This window comes from Aulonocara sp. 'chitande type north' Nkhata Bay, linkage group LG7 (assembly GCF_057382095.1).
Source record: "Aulonocara sp. 'chitande type north' Nkhata Bay isolate Kocher_YH1m ecotype deep benthic linkage group LG7, A_spYH_male_GT1.1, whole genome shotgun sequence".
In the NCBI taxonomy this organism is placed as follows: domain Eukaryota; kingdom Metazoa; phylum Chordata; class Actinopteri; order Cichliformes; family Cichlidae; genus Aulonocara; species Aulonocara sp. 'chitande type north' Nkhata Bay.
The window spans coordinates 31332540-31359159 of record NC_141350.1 but is presented as its reverse complement, the minus strand read 5'-3'; the positions used below and the strand labels follow the sequence as shown (position 1 = coordinate 31359159).

The following is a 26620-nucleotide window of genomic DNA, read 5'->3' as shown; positions in this document are numbered from 1 at the left end:
ACAGAGGACATAAATCCACACAGGAGGTGATCAGGGGAAGTGGGAACACATGGGGAAACAGCTGGCTGACATGAACCTAATGACAGGACAGGGGAAGTGAAACTAAATACAATGAACAAAGAACACAAGATTCCTTCAAAATAAAACAGGAAACATGGAGAAAAATACAATCATCAATAAAATAAAACTAAAATACACACAACACTGGGCCGCAGACCCAGTACCATGACAATAATATTGTATTAGATTGTTCTTCCAAGTCCGAAAATCAGAGAAAAAGAAAATAACATAATTAGTATTATTATTATTATTATTACTGGAATAAATAAAAATGATTTAGATATTACAATTCTGCTTTCTCAAGTGGGTAGGATTATCACCAGTGATGACTCATTGATTTCTGTCCATGTTTTAGCTACAACTGGAGACCTGTTCATGACACTAACAAGTGAAGAGGTTTGATGGGTGTCTGTTACTTTCTTTGTTCTCTGACTTCCAGGCATGGGAGAGCTTGACAAATGTAATAATATTCTAATATTTAACCTCCTAGGACCTGGCGTCCACATATGTGGACATCACATTTTGGGTTATTTAGACCAAAATACTCAATTTTGCTCTACAAGGGCCTGATATCCTTTTACGAGGACATTATACTACTACAGTTCTATTGAAATTTTAAACGAATATCCTCACATGTGGCTCTTATTTTTCTTAAAAACAAAAATAAGGTAAAAAAAAGATCTGGTAATTCTTTGTTTTTACATTCATATGCCCCAATATGCCCAAATATCAAAGAGAAATTAAAAATGTATGCCGTGGAAGAGTTCGGGTCTTAGGAAGTTAAAGCACACAGTAGTGTTGGTGTCGATACCAATGACGACTAAGATCTCAAAGGGCTAAAGCTGTTATACTCTATGATTCTCTATTCAGAGCAACTTCTTATATACTGGTAGTTTTGACCCTTTTCTCCCTAACTGTGATGCTCTCAGCAGGTTTTGGAGACCCAAACAGAATGTAACCTATGTACAAGAGAATTTACTTTTAATTTATAATTGTATGTTTTAGTACAACATCTGCCACTTTTACCTGCAGTATGCTGCTTATATATGGATAAATATGGTGACATACTTGTGAGTGACAGCAGGATGGATAATTGCATTAATGATGCTGGGCACTGATTGGTGGGTAATTCCTGTGAATAGGGGTGTCAAAACTATGGTCTGACAGCCACAGCCTGATAGATGGTCTAACCTGGCAATCTAAAGGAGCTGGCAAGCTCATTTACACATACAGCCAAGCTAGACTTGGCTGCATGTGTAAATTGCAAAGAAGGATTTCAGGCTTCTAGACCTTGTTGATAGAACAATTGGAGATTATGTATCGGAATTTCAGGAGCAGGACCACGTGTCACGGGTTGCCAGGGCAAGCCGTGTGTGAATTATTTAGGACCCAAGAAGCGGCAGCTCTGGTGCAAGTGAGTTTATTAAACAAATGTAGATACAAACAGAAATGACGAGGGTGAACATGAAACTAAGAAAACCTAAACTGGGAAAAACTAACCAGAAACAGAGATGCAGGGAGGCGCAGGGAACTACACAGGATGACGGACAAAGATGCAGACAAACCAGCAACGAGGACAAGGGAACACACACTATAAATACACACACGAGCAATCAGGGGATGGGAAACAGGAGGGAAACACACCTGGGAGACATCACAGCTGACGAGGCAGGGGAAACGTAAACAGAACGCACTGACATCAGACACAGACCTTCAAAGTAAAACAGGAAACGCATGCACATAATGACACAGACTCAGAGACGCAGACTAAACACAGAGACCTTACTACACTAAAGGGGATACACAAGCAGGGATGACACCAAACAGAGGGAACACAACTAAACCCTGGGAAACCCAAAACAACAGTCATAATACATAAAACTATTAAAAGTAAAAGTACACAACCAAAAACACTGGGTCACAGACCTAGGACCATGACACCACGCCTCCAAACATGCTCCTTCCGGTTGTCATCTATATAGGTTCCCCCACTTCTGCAAGCTGTTCATTCTCTTTACGTGCCCCGCCCTCCCTCCCTCCTTGTTCTCAATTCTTTAACTTCTTCACTCCTATTTAGTACACGGGGATCTGCCAGGGAGCTGTTGCCAGTCCCCTTCGAGGCCTTCCCCAAACCACAGCTCAATTCATTCACCTTTACCTACTAAAACGCTGTCAAACCTAAAATGAGGACGAGGTGAAATTTTTCATCCTGAAAGTTTTGCCGATGACCTGGTTAAGACAGGATTGTGTCATTAACAGAGGTTGTTAAAATTTCACCCAAAAATAAAGCCTGAAGTGTAATCAGTATTAAAAGCATTTTTACTGATAGGTCTTAACTTATACTGATCCAATCCACTGGGGAATACAATAGGATTTATCTGGCCGATGAAGTAAAATTAATTTCATTTTTCTGCCATACAGAGTGTCTTAGCCGTCTAATCTTGGCTAGTTGAGCAGTGTTAACCCTGTGAACTCTGTGAAGCCATCACTGGTAATGACACCAATTCTATCTATCCATTCATTCACTTCTGCTTATCCTTTTCAGGTTCGCGGGGGGTGCTGGAGCCTATACCAGCTGTCATAGGGCGAGAGGCGGGGTACACCCTGGACAGGTCGCCAGTCTGTCGTAGGGCTAACACACAGAGACAGACAACCATTCGCGCTCACATTCACTCCCGCATTCACACCTATGGGCAATTTGGATTAATCGATTAACCTATCCCCACAAACTGCATGTCTTTGGACAGTGGGAGGAAGCCGGAGTACCCGGAGGGAACCCACACAGAAAGACCCCGGCCTGGAAATTGAACTCAGGACCTTCTTGCTGTGCGGCAACAGTGATGACACCATTTCTAACCCTATGTTTTTGGAGAAATATGTAACTGGAGTTAGAGTTGGGATTTTTTGATAATAAAAAATGCAGGTCATGTGATCATTATTAGTTTCCCTCTGATTGCCAAGACTTCTCATAACAGAGAGAACAGAGGGTTATCACCACAGTTAACTGAGCTCATGTTTCCTGTTGTACTAGCTTAAGCTATGTAACTTCATTCTAATTATTAATTACTGAATGACTACTGTTTACCAAAACTTCATGTCCTGTACTGGGGACATAAATATGTGTGTTAGTGTTCTTGATTCATTTTATCTTATCTCAAATATCTTGGTTTCTGCATAAAAATGCAGATGTTGACCTCTGTTATTTCCCCAGTGTCCAGGTAAGGGTAAGAATATAGCTCAACCTGTAAATGGACAGTTATCAAATTAAGTTCAGCTCACCATTAGCAGTTTATATGGATTCATTTACAGCAGGGCTGCCCAATCCCGGTCCTCGAGAGCTACTATCCTGCAGCTTTTAGATGCATCCCTACTCCAACACAGCTGAATCAAATGGTTTGATCTCTTCAGCATGCCATCATGTTTGGCAAAGGCCTGATAACAAGCCATTCATTTGATTCAGGTGTGTGGGAACAAGGATGCATCTAAAAGCTGCAGGACGGTAGCTCTCGAGGACCGGGATTGGGCACCCCTGATTTACAGCATCTTCCCTTATTTTTATACTTGTTGTTCTCTCATCTGTACTTTTGAAATTCCTGTCACACTTAACTCTTCCCCAAAGCATCGACCACACATGATGTTCGATTTGGGCAGCAGCCCTTTTATTTGCCCCACACAAACACACTGAGGTTTTGCTTGTTCAGCCTGGGACACAGACACTACCCTGGTGGCTCGTTGCTCCCTTCTGTGTCTCTGCTCCTCACTGTCAACATCAAACACAACTCAACGCACTGCGTCACCCTTCCTCTGCAGCAGGCCACAGACCATGCCCCCGCCATAATTCCCTTCATTTTTTTCTTTGTTTGGACAAAGTGCTTTTGAGAGATGTCAACATGGCAATAAACTGTGCCAAGCAAGTTGTTAGGGATCCTCTAGGCATCAGAGCCTGGTAAGAATGGATCATATGATCATCTGATGTGATGTGATGGTGCTGCTTCACCAGACTGATGATCCTTGTGTCTGGTTCCAGGTTGGATGACGTGATAACTTTGAGGGTCATGATCTCACAAAGTATTTGGCTGGATGTGGTCTTTAACCAGCACATAGAAACAGGAGGGTGTCATCAACATAATAAAATGCCCCTGTCTTCCTCTGAAGCATTTGGGCTGTTTCTGTGTTTTTGAGCTAACTGGAGTGAAACACACTGAGATACTCAAACTAATAAACTGAATTAAAATCTTGATTTTCAGTTTGTGTTATTTATCGTTTCTAAAATATAACCCTCGATGTCATCATTAATTCATCATCAATTAAAATATGTCATTTTTCATCCCTCCATCTTTGACATTTATCCAGTTCAGGGTGACAGTGGGGCTGGGGTCTATCCCACCTCCCAAAGGGCAGAGTACACCTTGGACAGTTCTCCAATCTGTTGCAGTGCCAATACAGAGAGACCATTCACCTCTGTGGGTAAGAGAGAAGCCACACAGACACAGAGAGAGTATGCAAACTGCACAAAGAATAGCCACAGAGTGGATCTGAACCTAGAACTGTCTCGGTCATGGGTCGGTGACCTAGTGTTTTGAGTTTTGTACTTTTACATTTGATTTTATCATGGTTTATGACTGTTTGTGTTTTGGTTTCTGTCCTAGTATTTCTAGCTCCCTAGTTCTGTAGTACTTCCTGAGTTCTAGTTCTTAGGTTTTGTTATTTGGTTTCTCGGTGTTAACTCTGTGTCTTTCTGTCCCACATTTCAGGTCTCTATATTCTGTCTCCCGAGTCTCTGTTAAGTTTACATGTCTAGAGTTCAGTCTGTGTTTCCTGTTTTACTTTGAAGGTCTGTGTCTCATGTCAGTGTTTCTAGTTTGCTTCCTTTGTCTCATCCTGCCTAATTACTCCCAGCTGTGCTCTCCTTTTGTGTCTCATTGCCCTTGTTATCCCTCAGTGTATTTAAGCCCTGTGTTTCTCTTTGTCAGTGTTGTGTTCTCCCTCATGCTGTGTGTTCCCTTGTGTGCTGCTCTGTGATGTTTAATTTATATTTTCCCAGTCTAGTTTAGTTTTGTATAATTTCCTTGAGTCAGTAAATAAAGCTGTATTTTGAGTTTATTCCCGTGTGTTGTGAGTCCTGCATTTTAGGTCCAATCTCCTGCCTGCCACACAGCAATCCTTGACAAGAACCTTCTTGTTATGAGGTGACAGTGCTAACCACCCTGTGTATGTAATTTTTGTTGTATTAAATTATCCAAGTCTTTAGAGTCAGAGTTCCAAGAAAATAATCCTTCAACTGAATTTTTTTTCAAAAAGTTAATTTTCCTTTTCTCCAAACACTTTGGGTTATCACCAGTATGAAAGCCTGTTTCCACCACTTAAAAAAAAAAAAAAGAATTTTGAAATTTCGAGTTAGCGCTGCCAATCAGTAATCTACGTGAATGACGACGTCATTTCCTTGTTACCCCGGAGCTGAAGCCCTCAGCTACAAATGCTACAGCTAAGCTACCGGTATTACAGCCAGTCATGAACGCACAAATTGCTGAATAATTTCAACATGGCTTCACCAATGCTGAAATCCTTGTGTTATTAGCTGAATCACATGGTGTTACTATCAGCAAACGTACTCTCGAAATCTCCAATTTGTTGCGATGCAGTTTACAGTGAGTGTTCCTCTGCGCCATATCCTTCCTAACAAGAAAATGATGTCATTCACATAGATTACTGATTGGCAGAGCTAACTCGAAATTTCGAGTTACTTTTCTCAAAATTTCGAGTTAATAAGTTGAAATTTTGAGTTATGGATACTTTTTTTCTAGTGGCTTAAACGGGCCTCCATACACCAATGATGACTTAATGATTTCTTTTTTAATTCTTTACATTATTTTTCACTGTTTGAGCTATAACTGGGTAACTACATAAATGCTTGTTATTTTTTGAGAAATATCTGGAAATTAGAATAAAATTTGACTTACATTTGGACTGAAATGTGGCAACTTCAAGTTGTATCCATTATTGTGTTCAATTTTAAAAGCATTTTATATTTTAGTCTTTTTTTAGTGCAATATTATATTCATGGTATGATTCATATGGTCCTGTGGTGTAAAATCAATAATAAAGCTTTGTATGCTTTGTTTCTGCCATTAATTAGAACTGCTTTAAAAAAAAAAAAAACTTCCTCAAACATCAGTTTGTCTCACTCTGATTGATCTGCTTTGTTTGTCTGTCTGGAATTTGTAACCATGAACCCACCATTGCTTGCTATTTGCTTTTGCGTGACTCATGCTCAGGTCCTCTTATCTGAACCTAGACAGTTACAACTCAGAAAACTCAGCAACAGCTCTGGACAAATTCAGACCAGCAGAGACACCATGATGAAAAGTCTATTCTTTTTGCTCTTGGTGGCTGTAGCGAACGCTAAACGCTTCCAGCGCTGTGAATGGGCCCACAAGTTGAAGGATAGTGGAATGGACGGCTACCGCGATGTCAGTCTGGCTGACTGTGAGTATGACCTGTCAGACTGCCTGGTCTCACACACAAGAGCTAAATGACTTCACATGTGAATCCCATGCTAGGCACTTTACGATCAGCTTGTTATGATACACACACTATGTGTGTGTGAATGGGTGGATGACTGGATGTGTAAAGCGCTTTGGGGTCCTTAGGGACTAGTAAAGGGCTATACAAATACAGGCCATTTTTACCATACTTGTTACAGCTTGTTACTTTACGTTACGTTCAGTCTGTTGCAAAAACACATCATTTGTTCCCATTTCTTTGGTCGAATTTACAAAAATGCCAGAAATGACCCAATTAGACAGGCATAAAGAAGTGAAAACAAGTCTTATGGATCAGTGTTAATGTAGCTGACCATTAATTTCCATCACAGTTTTCCTCAACAAACTTTTTTCCTAAAAAAATAAATAAAACAATAACTAAATATAAACAAACGAAGGAAGACAAAAACTGTGATGAAATGTACTGACACTTTTGTCAATGAATGAAAATGAGATTAAAAAAAATCTTGGAGATGTTAAATCTTGGAGATATTAAGCAGAACTAATTAAGTTGCATAGAAGTGTGGGACAAGCTTGGAAGTGATCCAATCAGAAGCTATTTCCTTGTGCAGCAAGGTTAGACCAGTGACAGTTTAAAAGTATATTCGTTGGGTTAGACGTGAACGATTGAACTGCCCCTGGAAATGGAGCGGGTTTGGAACGGGCATCCGTAAAACATGGTAGAGGCTTTGTCATGTTTGATGGTACTTTTCTGCATTCATGATTCCATCCATGTTGACAAACTCTCCAACACCACTGAGTTTAATCTGCCATTAAATACCATCTGGAAGAACTCTGATTGGTAAGGCTTCAGTTTTCAGCATGATAATAATCCCAAAAAAACTGCCATTGCACTGAAAGTGTACCTAGTTAGAAAAAAACACAGTGGAACACTATTAGTTTGGTCTTCAAATATGATAAAAATGTGATTCTGATGAGAAAAGTGGATAAATGAGAAAATGTTGGTTTTAATACCTGACGTTTAGATTTCAGGAGTCCATGTCTCCTGTTTTGTCTGCAGGGGTTTGCCTGACCAAATGGGAGTCAGACTACGACACCATGAAGACGCACCACAACAACGATGGATCCACTGATTTTGGCATCTTTCAGATTAATAATCGCTGGTGGTGCAATGACAAAATCATGTCTTTCAGAAATGGATGCCAAATCAATTGCAAGGGTCAGTGATGAGCCAGGTCTTGTTGTGATCTGAATGATACCAAGGTTTAGGATTGGTTCATGGCATGAGGGGTTGTTAGAACTTCATCCAAGCAAAGAACCTAAAGATCTGCATAAAAAGCATTATTACTGAGAAAATCACATCTTCTATCAGTTATTATGCAAAGGTTATACTGGTCCAGCCCACTAGAGATAAAATTTAAGTTTTTCTTTGTACGTCACTGTTTTCCAAGCTTATACAATAAAACGTGTGTCAAAGTGGATGGATTAATACCTTTTCTCCTGTGTTGTACTTGTTTTACCTCAATCACCACATCTTAATTGCCATCATGTATTTACTTTTTTTAATCACAGACCTTTTAAGTGATGATGTCACCGTGGCAATCAACTGCGCCAAACGTGTTGTTACAGACCCCCAAGGCATCGCAGCCTGGTAAGAATGAATGATGTGATTCTAAAAACTGATGGTCCTGCTTTTTCTGGATAGACAGTCATTTGTGAAAGGATTAACTGCGTGTCTGGTTTCAGGTATGGATGGCGTAATCACTGTCAAGGTCGTGATCTCACACCCTATTTGGATGGATGCGGTCTTTAATCAACACATAGAAACAGGAGGGTGTCATCGGCATAATAAAATGTCCCCATTATCTTCTAAAACATTCAAACTGTTTCCATATTTGATTTTAAAGAAGTAAAATCTACTTAGTTACTAAAACCAATAAATTCAGTTTAAATCTTGACTTTCAGTTTGTGTGGCTTACCATTAGAAGATTGGAACTATGTTTTGTTTTGTTTTTTACATTTCATTGTTCTCCTAACTCTTTACAATTAGGTTGTCTTATTCTAGGCTAGTAACACAGACTGGAAAATTAGCCTTATGAAAACTTAAGTACAGTAGCTTCAGTAGCTTGAATCATTAATCATTCTCTATCTGAGTCTCAGTCTCTCGCATTGTTGTGGAGAAATTTTGGCCCTCTCTTCTTCACAACAGTGCTTCAGTTTATTTAGTTTGTGGGTATTCGTTTATGCACTTAAGGTCCCGCCTTTGAATCAGGTTGGACTTTATCCTGGGCAGTGTAACATGTCAATTCTTTTCTTTTTCAGTCATTCTGTTATAGACTGGGTCAGAGGAGTTCCTGGTTAATTCCATGACTGTAAGTTGTCCTTGTACTGTGGCTGCAAAACAACCCCAAATCGTTACTCTTGTATCACCTTAATTCACGCTTTGTATTAAGTGTTTGCGCCGATGTGCTGTGTTTGGTTTTCATCAAATGTGGTATTATGCAATATGGCCAAACATCTCCACATCTAATCTGTCAAAAGAGCATTGTTCCAAAAGTCTCATAGATGGTTCACATGCAGCTTGGCAAGCCTAAGTAGTGCTGCCATGTTCTTTTTAGAGAGAATGGGCTTTTTGCACTGTCTGACCATGGGATGAATTTAGTGGGGTGTCTAGTACTGGGGATGCTACAGACCAGCAATGTGCAAAAACTTTTGCTTTGACAGAGGTGCTCACAAGAGTCTTGTTTAAGGCCACAAAGCATGTTGGGAAATTCTGTGAAATTTGTGTCCAGAAACACAAATCGTTAGATTAACTGTTGAGACTATTTCACACACTGTTGGGTGAGAAGCAGTTGCACCCTGGATGGGTTGGTGGACTGTAGCAGAGCATGTGCTTAAGCAGCACCTATCAGCTAAAATCTTTAATAAACAACAACAGTTTTTAAAAGATGTTTCCCATGGAAAAGATATATATAAATCTTGTAAAGTTTGTATCTGTCTTGTGTGAAACTTGTATGAAAAGCATACAAGAGTGAAAACAGATATAAGATCCCTAGAAAAATCATATAAATGAAACTTGTATGTTTTGGATACTTACTAAAACAATGTATGAAAGTGGGCACTTTCATGAGTAAATCATATAAGCCTTATATGATTCACTATATGAAGTAGGCCACATCTGATGCATCTGATAAGTTTTTTATATTTCTTTTCCATATGGGAAACAATTAGTGGATTTGATTATTTGGACCTTGCTCAATATGATGGTTCAAAATCAGATTTCACAAACCTATAGTGGAATACTTTCTTCTTTTCCGTCTACAGTCTGCAGATGCAGTCAGTAGCGATTTTTGATACGGGCGACACAGGCGGTTGCCCGGGGCGGCATCGTGGTGGGGGCGGCATCACGGGCATCGGCAGAAAAAAAAATTGCTCGTACTCATGCTGCCCCGACGTCATGCCAGCGCATACTAGGGATGGCATAGGCACCGATCAGTTTTCTATCGCTCATTTGCTGGGAGTAAGGGCGCCCTAGTTTGCGAGGTGCGCCTGCTGCTTGCGGCACAGAGAGGAGAGGGCGGGGCGGCGGGGGATTCTCTGGCTGGCTGGAGCAGCGTCTAATAACCAACTCGCAAAATAAAACAAAATAAAAACAAAACAACAAACACGAAAACACCAGACATTATGATACAGACTTATAATTTGTACCAATGTTTTTCCGAAATTTTATACGTGAAAAGTGAGCACGAGAGCCCTCGGTGCGCCTGCTTGCTGGTGAAGTCAAAGTAAACTTTATTCTCATCTATGCTACATACAGTCCAGTATAGGGCTTTGGAGCGTGATGTCACGGGAGGGAGGCCACGCCCCCTCTCGCCATGACAGTAGGCCAGACAAAACACACGGAAGCATCAGCTATGGTTCGTACGCACTGTGTTGTCGGTTGCAACGGTAGATCACACGATGGGGAAGGCAAGAAGCTGGAAAATGGGCTCTCTTTTCATTGTTTCCCCTCCTGGAGGCAACGGGAGGGATCTCATGTATCCGATAATACTAAACGAAGACGTCAGGCTTGGATTGCAGCGGTCAGACGAGCGGATATCAAGTTCTCTGCCATCCCCAAACGAGAGCAATTGCCCACCTGAGAATTCATGTTGAGCGAGTAATAGGTAGTTTGCGTAACAAATTCAAAATGCTACACACTACAATGCCAATCCGATTACTCACATCATGTGAGAGTGAAGACAGCACTGATTGATAAGATTGTTAAGGTGTGCTGTGTTTTGGTGAATATGTGCCCCAGTGTGGTTGTCAAACCAGGGCCAAATGAAACTTGCTCTTGTTGAATATTCATAAAACTGCTGTGTTGCATGTACAGTTCATTGTAAAGAATTGTACTTTCTATAAAGTGGTTTCAATGAAACAGAAAGAAAAGTATGTTTATTTTTTTTAAATTCAAGATCTATTCACATGTACTTAGCAAGTACATACACATGAAATGCAAACTATTTACATGGCAACACACAGCTGGCATCAATCATGAATCGTTCATCTAGAGCAAATTTTGGGGCAGCTGCTGAGGAGAAGTCAATGTTATGTGCAACCTCTGGCTGTATCTTGGTCATATGGTGAACGTACTCACAATGTGGAGGCTTAAAAACGGCCAAATCTTGTACCCAACAGTTTGTGAATCACATGTGCGCCTCCAGGGATTTATAATTACGAAAATGATTTCCCCTATGCGCTGACTCCATAGACAAGGTACGCGAAGATATCGGGATAGGACAACGGTGGTAGGCTGTCTGGGTTTCTACTCCACTGCCTTATTTCATACGGGTCCACATTACCGATGCACGCTATTTTTTCCACGTACCGTCTCTTGGCGTCTGGGCGCAATCGGTCACGATACAGCCCTTTGTCTTTTGCACTGACTTTAAGCATGGTTTTGGCAGTACAGCTTCCAACACTGTGTTTGTTTTGATTTGTTGCCTTCTGACATGGCACATCCCATCCCACAATGCACTACGGCATGACGTCAACTCCAAAGCCCTATATAGAGAGACGAGACGACGAGGCTCCAGTTACAGCAGTGCAAGTAAACAAACAATAAATATAAGAAGAGTAAGAAAATAAATATACACTTTAGGACCAGGGGTAAAGGGATCAGAGGGACTGTTCACCCAGGGCGCCAAACAGGCTAGGAAACCGCCACTGGATGCAGTCTTGCCATTTCAACCAATCTGCTTTTCAAAAGTTTTTTTAAAGTTGCAGTAAAAGTCATTGAAAAGATGAATCCCTAACAAGAAAATAGCAGTTTCACAGTGCTGAAGACTAAACCCAGAGTATTTTAAACATGTGACAGCCAGTTAGCATGTATTGAAAACACATTGGCTTCACTCATTTCAGAAATGCTTGGCTAACAAATACACATGACACTGAATTTATCATGTTGTTTATGTCAAAGCTCTGTAGCGGAAGGAGATTTAGGCACCTTGAGAAGACTAGTGTTGTGATTGGGCACTATGCAAACAAAACTGAATTGAACTGAATTGGAATGGATGGATAATTGAAAACCATAATAGGCCAAAAGACTTTTGAAATTGTTTTAATGCACTCTGCTGCTGCTCATTTGCTTTCCTATAAAGTACACTTAGGCTGTGTGTGTTGTGATGGAAACAATCAGATGTGACATCCAGAAATAACCAGAACAAACGCCGACTGCACAAACACGCACACACAAGCTTGTGTTTGTATTGATATAATGGATTCTCTAACCCCTAACCCTATATCCTTAAAGCCGCTCTCATGAATATTCATACATTAAAAACACAAACAATTAATTTGTGTATGTGAAAGGGGTCGCTCGTGGTGACAAATACCCTGATAATTATGCTCTGCAGCTCTCCTCGGCACTGGAGCCTTTTTCTTCTGCTTGTTATTAATTTTATCTTTTTGTTGCTTTAATTCCAGAGGAAACAGCTGGTTAAAGACTGAAAATGCTGATGAACCCACTGCACGCTCATAGATTCAGTTTTATGTTCAGATTCATGAAATATGCAACATGAAAGCTGCAACTTCTCTCCTGTTTATCTTACACTTCTGACTGTTAACATGCAAGAGGAGGAGGGTGACATTTTAAAAACAGGACACAATCGAGTACTTTTATCCGCAAACTGTGCAGAATGCTTTTTTTTCCATACATCCATCCATGTATTTTCTTCCACTTATCCGGGGCTGGGTCGCGGGAGCAGCAGCCTAACCAGGGAAGCCCAGACCTCTCTCTCCCCAGCAACTTCCTCCAGCTTGTCTGGGAGAACAACAAGGCGTTCCCAGGCCGGCCGAGAGATATAATCTCTCCAGCATGTCCTGGATCTGCTCCGGGGTCTCCTCCCACCGGGACATGCCTGGAACACCTCACCCAGAGGCATCGTTATCAGATGCCTGAACCACCTCAACTGGCTCCTTTCGGTGTGGAGGAGCAGCAGCTCTTTTCTGGCCAAACTCCTCGTCCTTTGAAGGAAGCCCATTTCCGCCACTTGTATCCACAATCTCGTTCTTTCAGTCACTACCCACAGCTCATGACCACAGGTGAGGGTAGGGATGCAGAATGACCAATAAATTGAGAGCTTTGCTTATACACTCAGCTCTCTCTTCAACGCGATGGACCGGTATAGCGTCCGCATCACTGCAGCCGCAGCATCAATCTGTCGATTTCCCGCTCCCTTCTCCCATCACTCATAAACAAGACCCCGAGATAGTTGAACTTCTCCACTTGGGGCAGGAATTCGTTCCTGACCTGGAGTGTGCACTCCACCCTTTTTCCGGCTGAGGACCATGGCCTCAGATTTGGAAGTGCTAATTCTCATTCCTATCGCTTCACACTCGGCTGTAAACTGCTCCAGTGCAAGCTGGAGGCCATTACCTGATGAAGCCAACAGAACCACAACTTCCACAAAAAGATGAGATGAGATTCTGAGACAAGAAAGTGACAGCCTTCTGCCACCTGGCTACGCCTAGAAATTCTGTCCATAAAAATTACCAACAGAATCGATGACAAAGGTAACTCCAAACTCCTCCCACACCAGGGTTTTTCCGTCAGCCACTGCCTGAGCCGCGTTCCGCTTGGTCTGTCAGTACCTATCAGCTGCCTCCGAAGTCCCACAGGCTAACCAAGCCCGATAGGGCTCCTTCTTCAACCTGGTAGCTCCCTTCAACTTTGGTGTCCACCATTTGGTTCAGGGGTTATCACCACAACAGGCACCAACCACCTTGCGGCTGCAGCTCAGTGCAACGGCTTTGGCAATGGAGGTGCTGAACATGGTTCATTCAGACTCAATGGCCCCAGTCTCCCTCGGAATGGTGTTAAAGCTCTGCCGAGGGTCTGCATTGAAGATCTCGTGAACCAGGGCCTCTGCCAGGCGTTCCCAGTGCACAGTCACTTTCCAAGTCTGTCCTGCATCTTCCCCCGCTACCTGATCCTGACAGCTCAGTCGCTCTCTTTACACAAGTGTCCAGAAGATATGGCCGCAGGTCTGGCGATACGATTAGAAAATTGATCACTGACCTGCGGCCAGGAATGTCCTAGTGCCACGTGCACTTATGGACTCTCTTATGTTCAAACATGGTATTTGTTATGGACAAACTGTGGTTTGCACAGAAGTCCAACAACAAAACACTGTGGACTTCAGATCCTGGAGGACGTTCCTCCCAATCACGCCCCTCCAGGTCTCACTGTCGTTGCCCACATAAGCATAGAAGTCTCCCAGTAGGATAACAGAGTGTCCAGGTGGAGCACTCTCAAGCACTCCACCCAGGGACTCCAAGAAGACTGGGTACTCTGACCCACCACTTGATGCATAAGCGCAGACGACAGTCAGGACCCGTTCCCCAACCCAAAGGCGCAGGGAACAAAACTCTCGTCCACCAGGAAAAACCCCAACAGGCAGCAAGCCGAGGGAATACTAGGATACCCACTCCCGCCACCTCTCACCAAGGGCAAAGAGTTCATCATTAAGTATTTGCTCTACATTGATTCCATGTATTCAAAGTGAAGATTTTCCACTTTTAAAGAGTAAAAATTTCATATTTGTTATCTGGAAAGGTCAGTGATGGTTTGAATCATTTTGAGGCTCTCACCAGAGACCAGAGTACCTTTATGGAACAGATATTTATACTACTAGGATGTGCTGTAGGTATGAACATGAGACCGGACATTTACAGCACACAGCATTTCCCTCTCAAACATAAAAAAAGCTTAACACATCCTCTTTGGATGTGTTAAGCTTTTTCTATTTATGATATGAAGTTTTCATGCTCTCATATTCTTCAAGAGCCCCCTCAAAGACAGAGACTTTTCACAACCTCTCACTGTGCTGTAAGCATCTCTGACTGAAGTGTTCTTGTGCCTGAATAGAAGCAAAGGTCTGCAGCTAGCTTCCTACACATGTAGGAAGCTTTCACAGCAGCAGCACAGTAATGCTCATGGTTTTAAAGTGGCATGCTCACGGTTGTAAAGTTTGAGCATAAATCCAGATTTATCACCTGAAATCATCATTACTGGTGCTGCTTCCTGCCTCCAGTCAAACCTCAGCTGCTGTTTTCTCATGCGGAGCACGGACGGAGCTGCTGTTACAGGATGGAAGCAGGAATCCCTGAACGAGGCAGAGGGAGAGAGGAGCATCTGGCACAGAAGCAGGATTTTAAATGTGTGGTTGCAGTGATCAGAAACCGGCATCATGGAGCCATTAGCAGATGCAAATGAGGCCAGAACTGGCAGGCTGGTTTGTCTCACTCTGTCTTTAACACACAAACACCACGAACACCAATACAATCACACACAGACTCCAACATCTGGACTGGGAGCAGTTTGTGCCAAATGTCTGACAGAACAAACTACCCGCTGATTACTTAACTTTTCTTTGAGCTCCAACAATGACTTCTCATCCCAGGTTTTTCCTCATAATTTATTTGCAGGAGCCTCCTGGCGGCTGTACCTTGATTTATCTGCCACAGCAATAAGCACCAAGAGATAAAGGCCCCAGATCTGCTAACTCCTTACTGTGAAATTAGAGGGATGGCACTAAAATCTACTTGTATAGGTTTACGCCGTCGGTATACACTGAAAACCGCATACAGCTAAAGTGAAATAAAAAAATTTTAAAAATCAGATTCCACATTGTTAATTCAGTAGTTGATATAAATCCCTTTGGCAGCAATTACAGCTTTCAGTCTTCTTGGGAACGTCTCTGCTGGCTTTGCACAGCGGGATTTACAGAGGTTTATCCCATCCTTCTTTGCAGATCCTTTCAGAGAAGGAGATTTTCATGTGAGACCAGGTGTGTGACCATTCAGGCAAAACAAATGTTTAGATGCTAGGCGAAAATACCACTACATATCAAGAAGGGGGAGGTCTGCACAGTGTTATTAACTATAAACCTTCTTCAGCTCCCTTCAATTTCCGATATCTGACCTATTTAGCCTCATTTTGGGGAAACAGCCTCCATGCTCAGAGAAAAACAAAAAGACAAACATAACTCTGAATATAATTATTTATTCCAGTCCAGTCCAGAAAATGTACACATATGTTCTCAGAAGGTATAAAATTTATCTTTAAATAAGTAATTGTTCTATTTCATATAATTGTAAATTCTCATTATTTCATTAAAACCCCTGAAGCTGACATATGACACCACAAAGGAACCAAAATCATAAAAGAGCAAAAAATGAAAGTTAGTAGAGTTAGCAAAAGCCATCCAGCAGTTTGCAACCTGACTTTGGGTCTTTATGAAGGACTTGCTCTTAAGTACATTCTGTTTTTTTTTTTGTTTTTTTTATCTACTTTATATTAAAAAGAAAAACTGCAATAAAAGAAATGCTTGTTGTAAAGTTTGCACAGAGAGAGGATTAAAGGCTTTGGTTGCTTCAAGCTGGTTCAGGCTCCACTTATTGCTACTGTAGCCTCCGATGTCAGAGGCATTGTTGCTGGTATTGTGTCATTATTGCTGTGGTTGTTGCTCCCACTGTTGCTACTGTGACTCTGGAAAAAAAAATGTTTCCAGATGTTTAGAAATGTCAAGTGCAAAAAAGGCTCCACAACAGGAAGGTTGAAGCGATCATCCACGGAAACAATGGATCAGAACGGGTGACGTTTGGGCTGTGGGAGGTCTGGTTTTTGGTTTGTTGTCTGGATTAAGATGAAGGCGGTGATAACCCTGAGGCTGGTAAACAGAGGAACTCTAGAGAGACACAAAGAAAGAAGAGGAGTTACTATGACAGTTCACGTCTGAGTTTGAAAGATCTTTAAAAGATGGGCTGTTCTGTAAAACAACCTTCAAGTTCAGTTTCTATTTGCTTAAATTAAACTGTAAAAACAAAAAAAAATTAGCACTTCATAAATTCAAGAAGCATTTGGGTTCAAATTAACTCTACCCCAGCCCTACAGCATGCTTGACCTTAAGTGGGCCAGGCCCTTTCTGTTAGGTGCTTTTCTGCCTGAAATAGAGATGATTAGATCATTAGTCTATATGTCATGTTATATGTCTAATATCTTTCTTTTAAATCACACATTTTATAACCTGTAGTGAGCAATGCTCAATCAGTGAACTGACCGATGTGCCTCATTAAATGTTTATGTGAGAGTGACCAGAGACCAGAAGCCTGGATTACATGAAAAAAAGTTACCACTATTGTACTAGCCTGTTTCTGTGACTGGGGCTTTAATGTTTGTTCAGCTAACACAAAGAAAACCCAGCTTTGTTGAACGTGTTGATCAGCACACTCACTGATCCTGAGATTAAAACCTTTGGATCGTGTGTTTCTTAACCTACATTTTTACTTGTGGTTACATGAGATAAGCCTATTTTAGTTTCTATGATAATCAGGCCTCCTTTGTCCATCTTTTTGCATGACAAGACAATGCTCTTGGGAAAAGTGAAGATATTTTAAATCTTGGAATTAATGTTTGAGTTTGGTAGGGATTATTTAGAAAAACTGTCCTAAAAAATATTTACCGGTAAAAAGCTGCCACTTGTGTGTAGGCATTAATGAAGTGCAAGCAAGCACTGATATCTTCCCAACAAATAGATTGTGAGGCTCTGTGGAGACCTCTGAATAAAACTCTGCCTCCCACTTCCTTCTCTATAAACCCCAAATTGACTCATTAAGTTCATCTTAATAAAATCCCCCAAACTAACTGCCGTGTGTCTCCCTCCTCCTGCAGAATAATAAACATTCGCCTCTGTACACATTGAAATATCCAATTAATGCACTGAGCTTCCATGTTAATCATTAACTCCTCCATTAACCCCACCCCACCTTCTCCTCCTCCTCCTTGGTACAATAACGAGGAGGGTGGAGCTACAATTAGGACAACTAGGACCCTTTTGCTTGTACAGAAAACATTTTAATAATATATCAAACATCAGAGTGAAGCGTTCGCTCAGCAGGAGAGAAGAGGTGATATCACACACATCATATGTTCTACTCCTGCTCCTCCTCCTCAGCCTCCCCGTCTTCCTCAGCCTAACAAAGACGTTTGACCACACTGCTGACCACTAAGTTTTCAATTTTCCCAATGTGCCATTGTGAATCCCCATTTTTTTAATACAGAACAAAATCCATTTTTATTCTCATCCTTGAGCTTTCAAATGTCTAATTAAGCCATTGTTAATCCATCATTGTGGCATTTTCAAATCCTTCCTCCTTCATTTCATTTCCATTTTCCATCATAAATCTCTTTTGAATCAATCATCCTGCCGCTTTGAACCCCTATTGATGCTTTCACTTTGCCACTTTGAGCTCTAACTTTAGTCATCCCTGTTAATTACCATCCTGAATTATTTATTTGCCATTGTAGTCGCCCTCTGTACCTTCTGTTTTAAATATTTAATTGTGCCATTTGATTCCCTCCTTCACGCAATTTGTCATTCATTGAGGCTTGTTTGAGTCCTCCCTTGTTTATATACGGAATCACCCCGTTCTTTCAGTTCTCAGCCCTATACTGGTCTCACTATTCCATTTAAGCTTACTTTTCCATTTAATTTAATTATTAATTTGATTACAGATGATTACATTTTTCTCTATTTGAACTCGTAATATGCCATTTGGAATCCCACCTTCTTCCCATTTTAGATGTTTCTATTGTATTGAATCCAATTTCTTTCTCCAGTTGGTATTTTCTTTTCACTGTGCAATTTACAATCTTTGGTTTTTAACGATTTTGAATCAGCTGTTTTATGACGAGCCTACTTAAAAAGGTTAATTGTGCCATTCAGAATCGTTCCTTCATCTCACTTTGAGTCAATCCATCTGAAGTACTCAACCTCTGTATTTGTATTTTTATTGTGCTGTTTTGAATCCCTACTTTGTATTTCTTTTCAACACTAGTTTATATGTTGACGAATCCTTCATTAGCTTACTTTGAATGTCTCGTCATGACATTTATAATCCCCTCACCTCTTTTTTGATAGGTGTAGTACTGAATTTGCAAACTGTACTCTCTTGCTGCACTCGTTTTAACTCCTCAGTTTGACTCCTGTAACTGTAACTGAGTCTGTAGCCTGTAGTCTCTTACTGCATCTAATCTCCTCCTTTAAATGGTTTTAAATTTTAAACAATCCCATCTCTAATTTTATGTTTTTAATTTTTTGATTACACCATTTTTTTTATTCTTAACTATCCTTTTTTATCCTTCGTTAGCCTAATTTAAATTCAAACTGTACTATTAACCTATGCAGTCCAGTAGGCATTTTTATTTCTATTCATTTACTGAACCATACTGAATCCCAACATCTTTAAATTTTTAATAATTTTGTTATTTCACCTTCCCCTTTCTTCCATTTTTAAATCTTTCTTTCTGAATCACTAGCATCTAAATAGTTTTTGAATCGATGGGTATTCCAAGATGAAATTGGCTTGCTTTAAATCTGTCTTTATACCATTTAGAATCCCTCCTTGAAACTGTTATCCATGTTGCTGTAGTACTGAATATACAAAATCTCATCTGCATTAAAGCTGCATTATTTTGTTGTTGTTTTTTATTGTCATTTATCTTTTTAGTCTTTTTTTCATCCCCAGTTTCTACTTTTGAATCATTGATTACATGATGACAAATCCATTGAATCACCTAGCAACTCATTCAGACTGCCTCCTTAATTCTGATTTTGGTTCACTTTACCTGTAACTGAACCTACAACCCCACAGTTAAACATTTATTTTTAGACCCTTCCTGTGCCATTGTGCATCCTTCAGATTTGCTAGTGTTTGCCAAATCCAGACTTAATGATGAACTCTTTGTTGTGCTGTGTTAGTGTTTCTTTGTTTTACTGTTTCAGTATTAATGCATGTGAATGTTTTCTTCCTTCACTGTTTCCATGTTTCGGTCTGATAATCCTCAGCTCACTCTTAATTACTCCCTAATAATTAGAAAATCCTGATAATCTGCTGCTTAATCGAGGCAATTCAGCTAACTGACAGCACACGGGCACACACACTCAGCAGTTATCAGCCTCATGAATGACTTTGAAGCATATAATTCTCTGTGTCTCAACATGCACTAATTACCAGCAGCTGAAAAATGCTGCAGGAGTCTGAATCAGCTCCTCTGGAAATTACAAGATACACAGCTAATATTCACACACACACACACACACACACACACACACACACACACACACACACACACACACACACACACACACACACACACACACACACACACACAGAGAGAGAGAGAGAGAGAGAGATGCTGGTGTGTGTTTGTATCAGTCACAGTCTTTCCTCAGTCAGCAGTGTGAATCTTTAGTCTCGATCAGATAAAAACGGCAGTCTGCTCATTTTAAAGGAACAGTTCAATGTTTAGAGAAATCCTCTTCCTTCGTGTCTTCCCCACAGTCACACGAGGAGATGGATATCAGCTTTATGTCTGTGGAAGACCTCTGAGTGGAGAAAGGTGGTGCTGAAAAGGAAGCTCTTTTTGGCTCATATTTGCTCAGAAATGGGATTGAAAGGTCGAAATCAGGATGATAATCGCACATTAATAACACAATTTGACAAATTACACTTCAGCTTAAAAGACATTTTTTAAAAATTTAATATAAATATACCAGCTGATGAACATGCATGGTTCTGCAGTTATGTAAAACTTTGATTACAGTCCTACATCAAAACTCAAAATCAAGGCAGTTGACAGACTGCATCATTGGTAGGTGTTTCAGCCACTGTTTACTTTTTTTAAACACCCAAATGAAAAAGTTTTTAACAGAAAAAAACTGTAAAGCCAAAACAAATCTATGACATTTTAAAGGTAACATTTTCTAATGCCTAAAAATGTGCCAGCATGAAGCTAAAATGGACACAGGCCTAATTCAAACCCCAACAAGTGCAGAAATGCCAATGAGAAATGTTTCACCTCACACAGAAACTCTTACACTCTTAAAAGCAGTACACAAAAAGCCCACAAGGCATGAAAAACCAGCGCCGCTTTTCAGTCTTTTCAGGCTATGGACAATAGCTCCTAATGCAATGAGACTGACCTGTTAATATTTGGCCAAATTTGGCTAACAGCTGATCATTGAGCTTAAACATAGAAGCAAGAAGCTATGACCACTGACCAAAGGTTTATTAGCTTTAAAAGGATTGTAGAATAAAGAGTGAGTTAAACCTAAACCCATCTGTTTGCAAAAAAACTGCTTCTTTATTTTGTCACCATCTTTAAATTTCCTGCAGACTAACAGCAGACACCCTCTTTCTCTCTTCGTAGCAGAGATGCCAGAATGCAGGAGAGGGTCTAAAGTGGGCCTCTTCCCACCTGTATTTACTATAATTACTTTTTAAGGCTTTTTAAGGTTTTTTTGTCAATTTCAATTATTCATATAAAATATACATCTCCACCTAAATCATTCACATTACAATAGATTAAACCACACAGTAATGTTTTTCCTGCACATAAATGATTTTGTGTGGTACCAGTACTAACATAACTCACATCAACACTTCTGGTAATGAAAACTGATGCATTCAAAGAAAAGAATACAGCACCGTTAGATGTGTTTGCCCCCATCGTTCATGGCAGCAGTATTGTAATGTGTTATTGCCACCTAGTGTAGCATGTTTCTGAGTAAGCGCAGAATATAAAGGGTCGCATAAAAGATAGAGAATGGCAGAAGCCAACTCAGCCAGAAAACCAACATAAATAAATTAGCAGGATGCTACAAATAAGAGTCAGAGCAGCAGGAAGCAAAGCAAACAATGTGAGAATTCGACAAAGATTTAAAAGGGTTGTTTCAACAGCTCCGAAGCAGAAACACACACATACACACAAAGAGAGAGAGAGAAGCTGCCCACTGCCCCCTCTCTCTGGTCCAGCTATAAAAACCCATTAGTAATCACTCCTCGACTCTCAGTGGCTCTTTTCGCCCAAACGACTTCCATCCAGCCAATCTGCATAAATCTGCATTAATGGACAATTTTCCCTCCACAGAAAACAAATGTGCTTTAAAAAAAGCCTCCTTATCTGTCAGCTTTTAGAGGAAGCATCAGCACACACACTCACACAAAGACACACACACATATACGTAACTGCAGCCTCTATTAACAACAGATAAAACCCAACAGACATATCATGACACGCTTACAAAAGCAATATAACACGAGTGCCGGACAGAAGAGCGCCATGATGCTGATGCTTCAGCTGCTGAATCCTCCCACAGACCGTACGGGAAACATGCATACGGCCACGGGAACTCCACTCCAGCTTTACGCCCTTCGCCATGTTGGTTTGTTTTCTGGAGCCAGAGGAGCCGTTAGAAGGTCAAGTGCTACATTAATGGAAGATGCTAGGAACCTTTGGTTAGTAAGGTGACATTTACAGTTTAGACACATGGACTGCAGTACTGGACTTTTCTAGAGGTGCAGGTGAAAACATGGTGTCAGGTTGGACTTTAGCCGGTCTTTAACCTGCAGCTCCCTCGCAGAAACGTGTGATGTTGGACTGCACCAGTGCAATAATAATCCAGTTAAGAACAGTCTGCAGGGATCGTGGATGGTTTAAAACATGAATGTAGATGCCCTGTCATCACCCACTGGCCTCTGAAGTATGGCTCTGAAGCCACGAGTTGAGCGTTTTCACTGTCACCACATTTGTGCTTTAAAACTAATATAAACGAATATAACGGATGAGTTGTAAAAAAAAAAAAAGGTAAATGGCCTGTATTTATATAGCGCTTTACTAGTCCCTAAGGACCCCAAAGCGCTTTACATATCCAGTCATCCACACATTCACACACTGGTTGTGGTCATATCCTCCTCATGTGTTTATGACCCAGAACGACTGAGTCCATAAACTCACCAGGAAAGTGTTTAGAGGTCAAATGCGAGATCAGATATACTCAAAGCATAATCTTGAGATAAACAGCATAAAGCAAGACTGTCTGTATTTTGAATATGTTTTACAAGGCCAGCAGGCACCAACAGTTCAAACATGTTCATTAGTCCAAACTAACTGAGGTGACACCTGCCTCCAACACCAGCAACCAACAGTCAATCAAAGCGGAAACATCCCAAACTTTAAGTAGTGGTTCAGGTGGGAGAGAGGGCCATCGACCAATCGGAAGGTTGATGGAATGATTCCCGCTCATGCAGTCCTTGTGTTGAAGCATCCTTGGTATCAGTAAGATACTGATGCCGAGGGCTCAAACTGAGTAGAAAGGCACTGTATAAGTACCGGTCCATTTGATGTACAGAGCAGAAATATGACACAGAGACTCAAACAGGCTGTAACCATTGACACCTCACATCTGTAGCCAGCCTCAAGTGGACATGAAGGAACTGCAGGTTAATTTTTATGCTCCAGAGGTTGCACCCCACATGATCAACTCGTTTAACTCATTTGCTCTTTAGCACCACCCTCAGGACAAACTGCACTTGAGTTTTACCGACTGACTCAAGAAATCACACCAACGTTTAACCAGCCAGGTCTGTTCTCCTCGAGTTTTCTTTGTGGGTAAAACCCCTTCGAGGTCTGAAACTCTGCAGCAAAAACCTTTTCATTCTGAAAACAGCCTCTGGTCTGCTGCGCCGTCCCGTTGCCACGGCGACCTTGACCTGGATAAGCAGCCGGAAAATGGGCGAGATGATGGATGGCTGTGTGAACTTCTGAAAGTAAATGTTTTTTAATCTGGATTTGTTTACGGGCTCCGCAGAGTGAAACATAGGCAATAACCAAACAAACTGTAATACAACACACACATTAGCCACCGAAACACACACACACGCACACAACCCCACAGCCCATCAATCACACACACAGACACACTGCTGCGCTGCTACATAGCTGAGTTTCAATCAGACGCTGAGAATCTCATCAGCATTCACAACAAGTCTCACCAAACACACACACACACACACACACACACACACACACACACACACACACACACACACACATACATAAGGTTCTGCATCATTCAAGACATTTAAAGGTTATATATTATTCTATTTATTCCTTGTTCCTGTTTGATTCATGTTGTTTGCTTTGTTTGCTTTTTGATCCTAGGGGTTTGTTTGCCAGGCAGATCATGTGACTTTTATTTGCCTATCTTGCATCACAGAGTGAGATAACTTTAAAAAGTCTCTAACACTTCTTCACGTGGCCACCAGAGGTTATTAAAACTTAACTACACACTGTAACAAGCTGCTCACAGCAGTGACCTGTGACACTGCTTAAAAATCACTCCACAGAAACTTTATTTCCTGTCTTTCACAGATATTTCACCTCCGGCTCTCCTATTCTGGAAAGCACGTTGAGTTACCATGACTACCGGTTAACGTCATCTGTCCAGTCCTATCGGCAGCTCATGTGCACATTGGAGACGACGTCTTTAACCCGTTCATACTCATTTCCCCCACATCTCACCTGTCTTGTCTTCAGGCCTTCTTCCCCTCGAGCAGCTCTCGGGTGTTTTCGGCGGCCCGCGCCAAACTGTCAGCCATCAGTGCCTTCTCCAGACTCCTCCTGGCCTGGTACACTTTCATTTCCTGCTCCCTGCACGCACGCACGCGCACACACACACACACACACACACACACACACACACACACACACACACACACACACACACACACACACACACGTCTTTTTCTATTAAGATGTCTTTACTATTACTCGTAGTCCACAGTCTGCTGGTTTCTCCTGACAGTTTTAATTTCATATAAAGACCATTTTTATAAAATACAAACCTTAAGCAACTTTATTAATCAGAGCAAATGTATCAAAGCCTGCAGACTAATCCTGCACCTCAAGCACTAAATCTTAATACAACGATGATGAACAGAAAACATAAATCATAGAAAGTGACACCTACATTAAAAATGAATAAAATTAGAGTACACAGTTCTGATTTTGTGTGTCCAGTCCTACTGGCTGATTGGATGCATGTATCAGCCTACAAGAATTGGTCGCGTCCATCACAGTGTTTTTGTTTTTGTTTTGTTTTTTCATTTTTTTTGCTATTTCAATAGTTTCATCTTAACCTTGTATTTTGTGTCATGACTGGATATTACAGATGCACATAGCTTTTGGGTATGGAAACTCGAATTATTTTGCCTCAAATATGCATCCTTTTTATCAGCCAGCAGGGGGCGACTCACAGAGCTGCAGCTGTGTAGAAAATGGCTACAGGTTCACTTGATTTATGAGTACTGCAAGCACTTTCCTGCTGAGTTTATGGCCTCAGTCGCTAGGTCAAGTCTTACTGGACATGACACCAAGTTCATTTTGTAAATTGTGGTCCCTGGTGTGGTGTGCTCACATTAAACACGAAGCAGTTACACTCAAAGTCTATGCAGAAAACTGTAGGACTTCTAGTGAAAAACTGAAAGTAAGTCTGTTCCAGTTGTCGGATATTTAAAAGATGCAACGTGCTTCTAAGTTTATGTGCTTGGTTATGCATTATTCATACTGAATAAAATGCTTTATCCACTTTCTACATTTTGATCACTCTGGTTCAAAAACAAGAATTATCCAGGACACTTATCCAGAATACTCACTGGTTGTTGTGTTATTATCCAATGATCTTCACTGAAGAAGACAAACTGAGGACATATTTATCACTTTTATATAAAAATACTGTTGTAATTAAATGTATTTGTGCATGTAAACACCAGACTGTAAAACCCATTCTGATGTAATCAAAATGAAGACATTATGTCGCACATGGTCACGGTGATGAATTTCTGGCTGTCCACATACTTTTGCAGATGAATTCTACTCTTGATTGAGCCATTAATCAGACTGAGTTTAAAATTCAAAGTTACTTTAAAGCAAACGTGTAAGCTTTTCTCTCTGTGCTGAACCATCCTTTACAGAACACAGACTCAGCCTCATGTGTACATCTGAGACTGAATCTGGATCAAGAAAGAAAACACAGTCAAGTCAATCGAAAGATGCTTTTCATGGGATAAATAAGACTCTTAATTAAAAACGGAGATAAAAAAAAAATAGAAATTGTGTCAAACAGCGGGAGAAAGATATGAATAAGCTACCCAAAATGAAAACGTGAGATTTCAAAAACAGAGCTGTGTTGGCCTGATGTGCCACAGGAGGAAGAGGTGGTGGAAAGATGAGGAAGAGGAGGGAGAGGAAAGGAATGAGAGCAATTTAAGATGACAAGCACATTCAACTGGAGAGAGAGAGAGAGAGAGAGAGAGAGAGAGGGAGAAGGAAAGAGAGAAAGAGGAGGTAAGAGGGAGAGAATGGGAAATTAATGGAGGGGAGAGATAAGGAAAGGAATACGAGGAGGAGGGATGGAGGAAAACAGAGGAGGAGGAGGGGTGGAAATGGGATGAAAGATGAAGGTGGGAAAACAAAGGAAGAGGGGGATGAAACATGGGAAGGATGACGCCGATAAAGTAAGAAAGAATGAAACAGTAAAGAAAGGAGAAGTGGATGGAAGAAAAACATCAAGAAATATAAGAAAGGATTACAAGGGGAAAAGGAAAGGAGCACAGAAAAAATAAATGAAAACAAAATAAGATTAGGAAGGAATGAATGGAAAAGAACGAAG

The 26620-nt window shown here is 40.9% G+C and overlaps 2 protein-coding genes across 3 annotated transcripts in view; one reads left to right on the top strand and one right to left on the bottom strand.

Annotated features, from left to right (window-relative positions):
• The first annotated feature begins 6330 nt into the window (after positions 1 to 6330).
• Positions 6331 to 8521, top strand: LOC147325489 (lysozyme C-like). The gene is made up of 4 exons (XM_086300043.1): positions 6331 to 6546; positions 7624 to 7782; positions 8136 to 8214; positions 8310 to 8521. The coding sequence occupies exons 1-4, from the start codon at positions 6417 to 6419 to the stop codon at positions 8374 to 8376; spliced, it is 435 nt and encodes a 144-aa protein (XP_086156169.1). The 5' UTR covers positions 6331 to 6416; the 3' UTR covers positions 8377 to 8521.
• A 7579-nt stretch (positions 8522 to 16100) lies between these two features.
• mbd2 (methyl-CpG binding domain protein 2) overlaps positions 16101 to 26620 on the bottom strand; it is a 29651-nt gene continuing 19131 nt past the window's right edge. Inside the window, exons 6-7 of one of the 2 annotated variants that reach the window (XM_086300041.1) lie at positions 24472 to 24600; positions 16101 to 16795 (exon numbers count right to left, since the gene is read on the bottom strand). In XM_086300041.1, coding sequence (XP_086156167.1) covers positions 24483 to 24600 — 118 coding nt within the window. In that variant the 3' untranslated portion in view covers positions 16101 to 16795; positions 24472 to 24482. The remainder of the gene's footprint in view (positions 16796 to 24471; positions 24601 to 26620) is intronic. The other variant, XM_086300042.1, reaches the window with a different exon arrangement.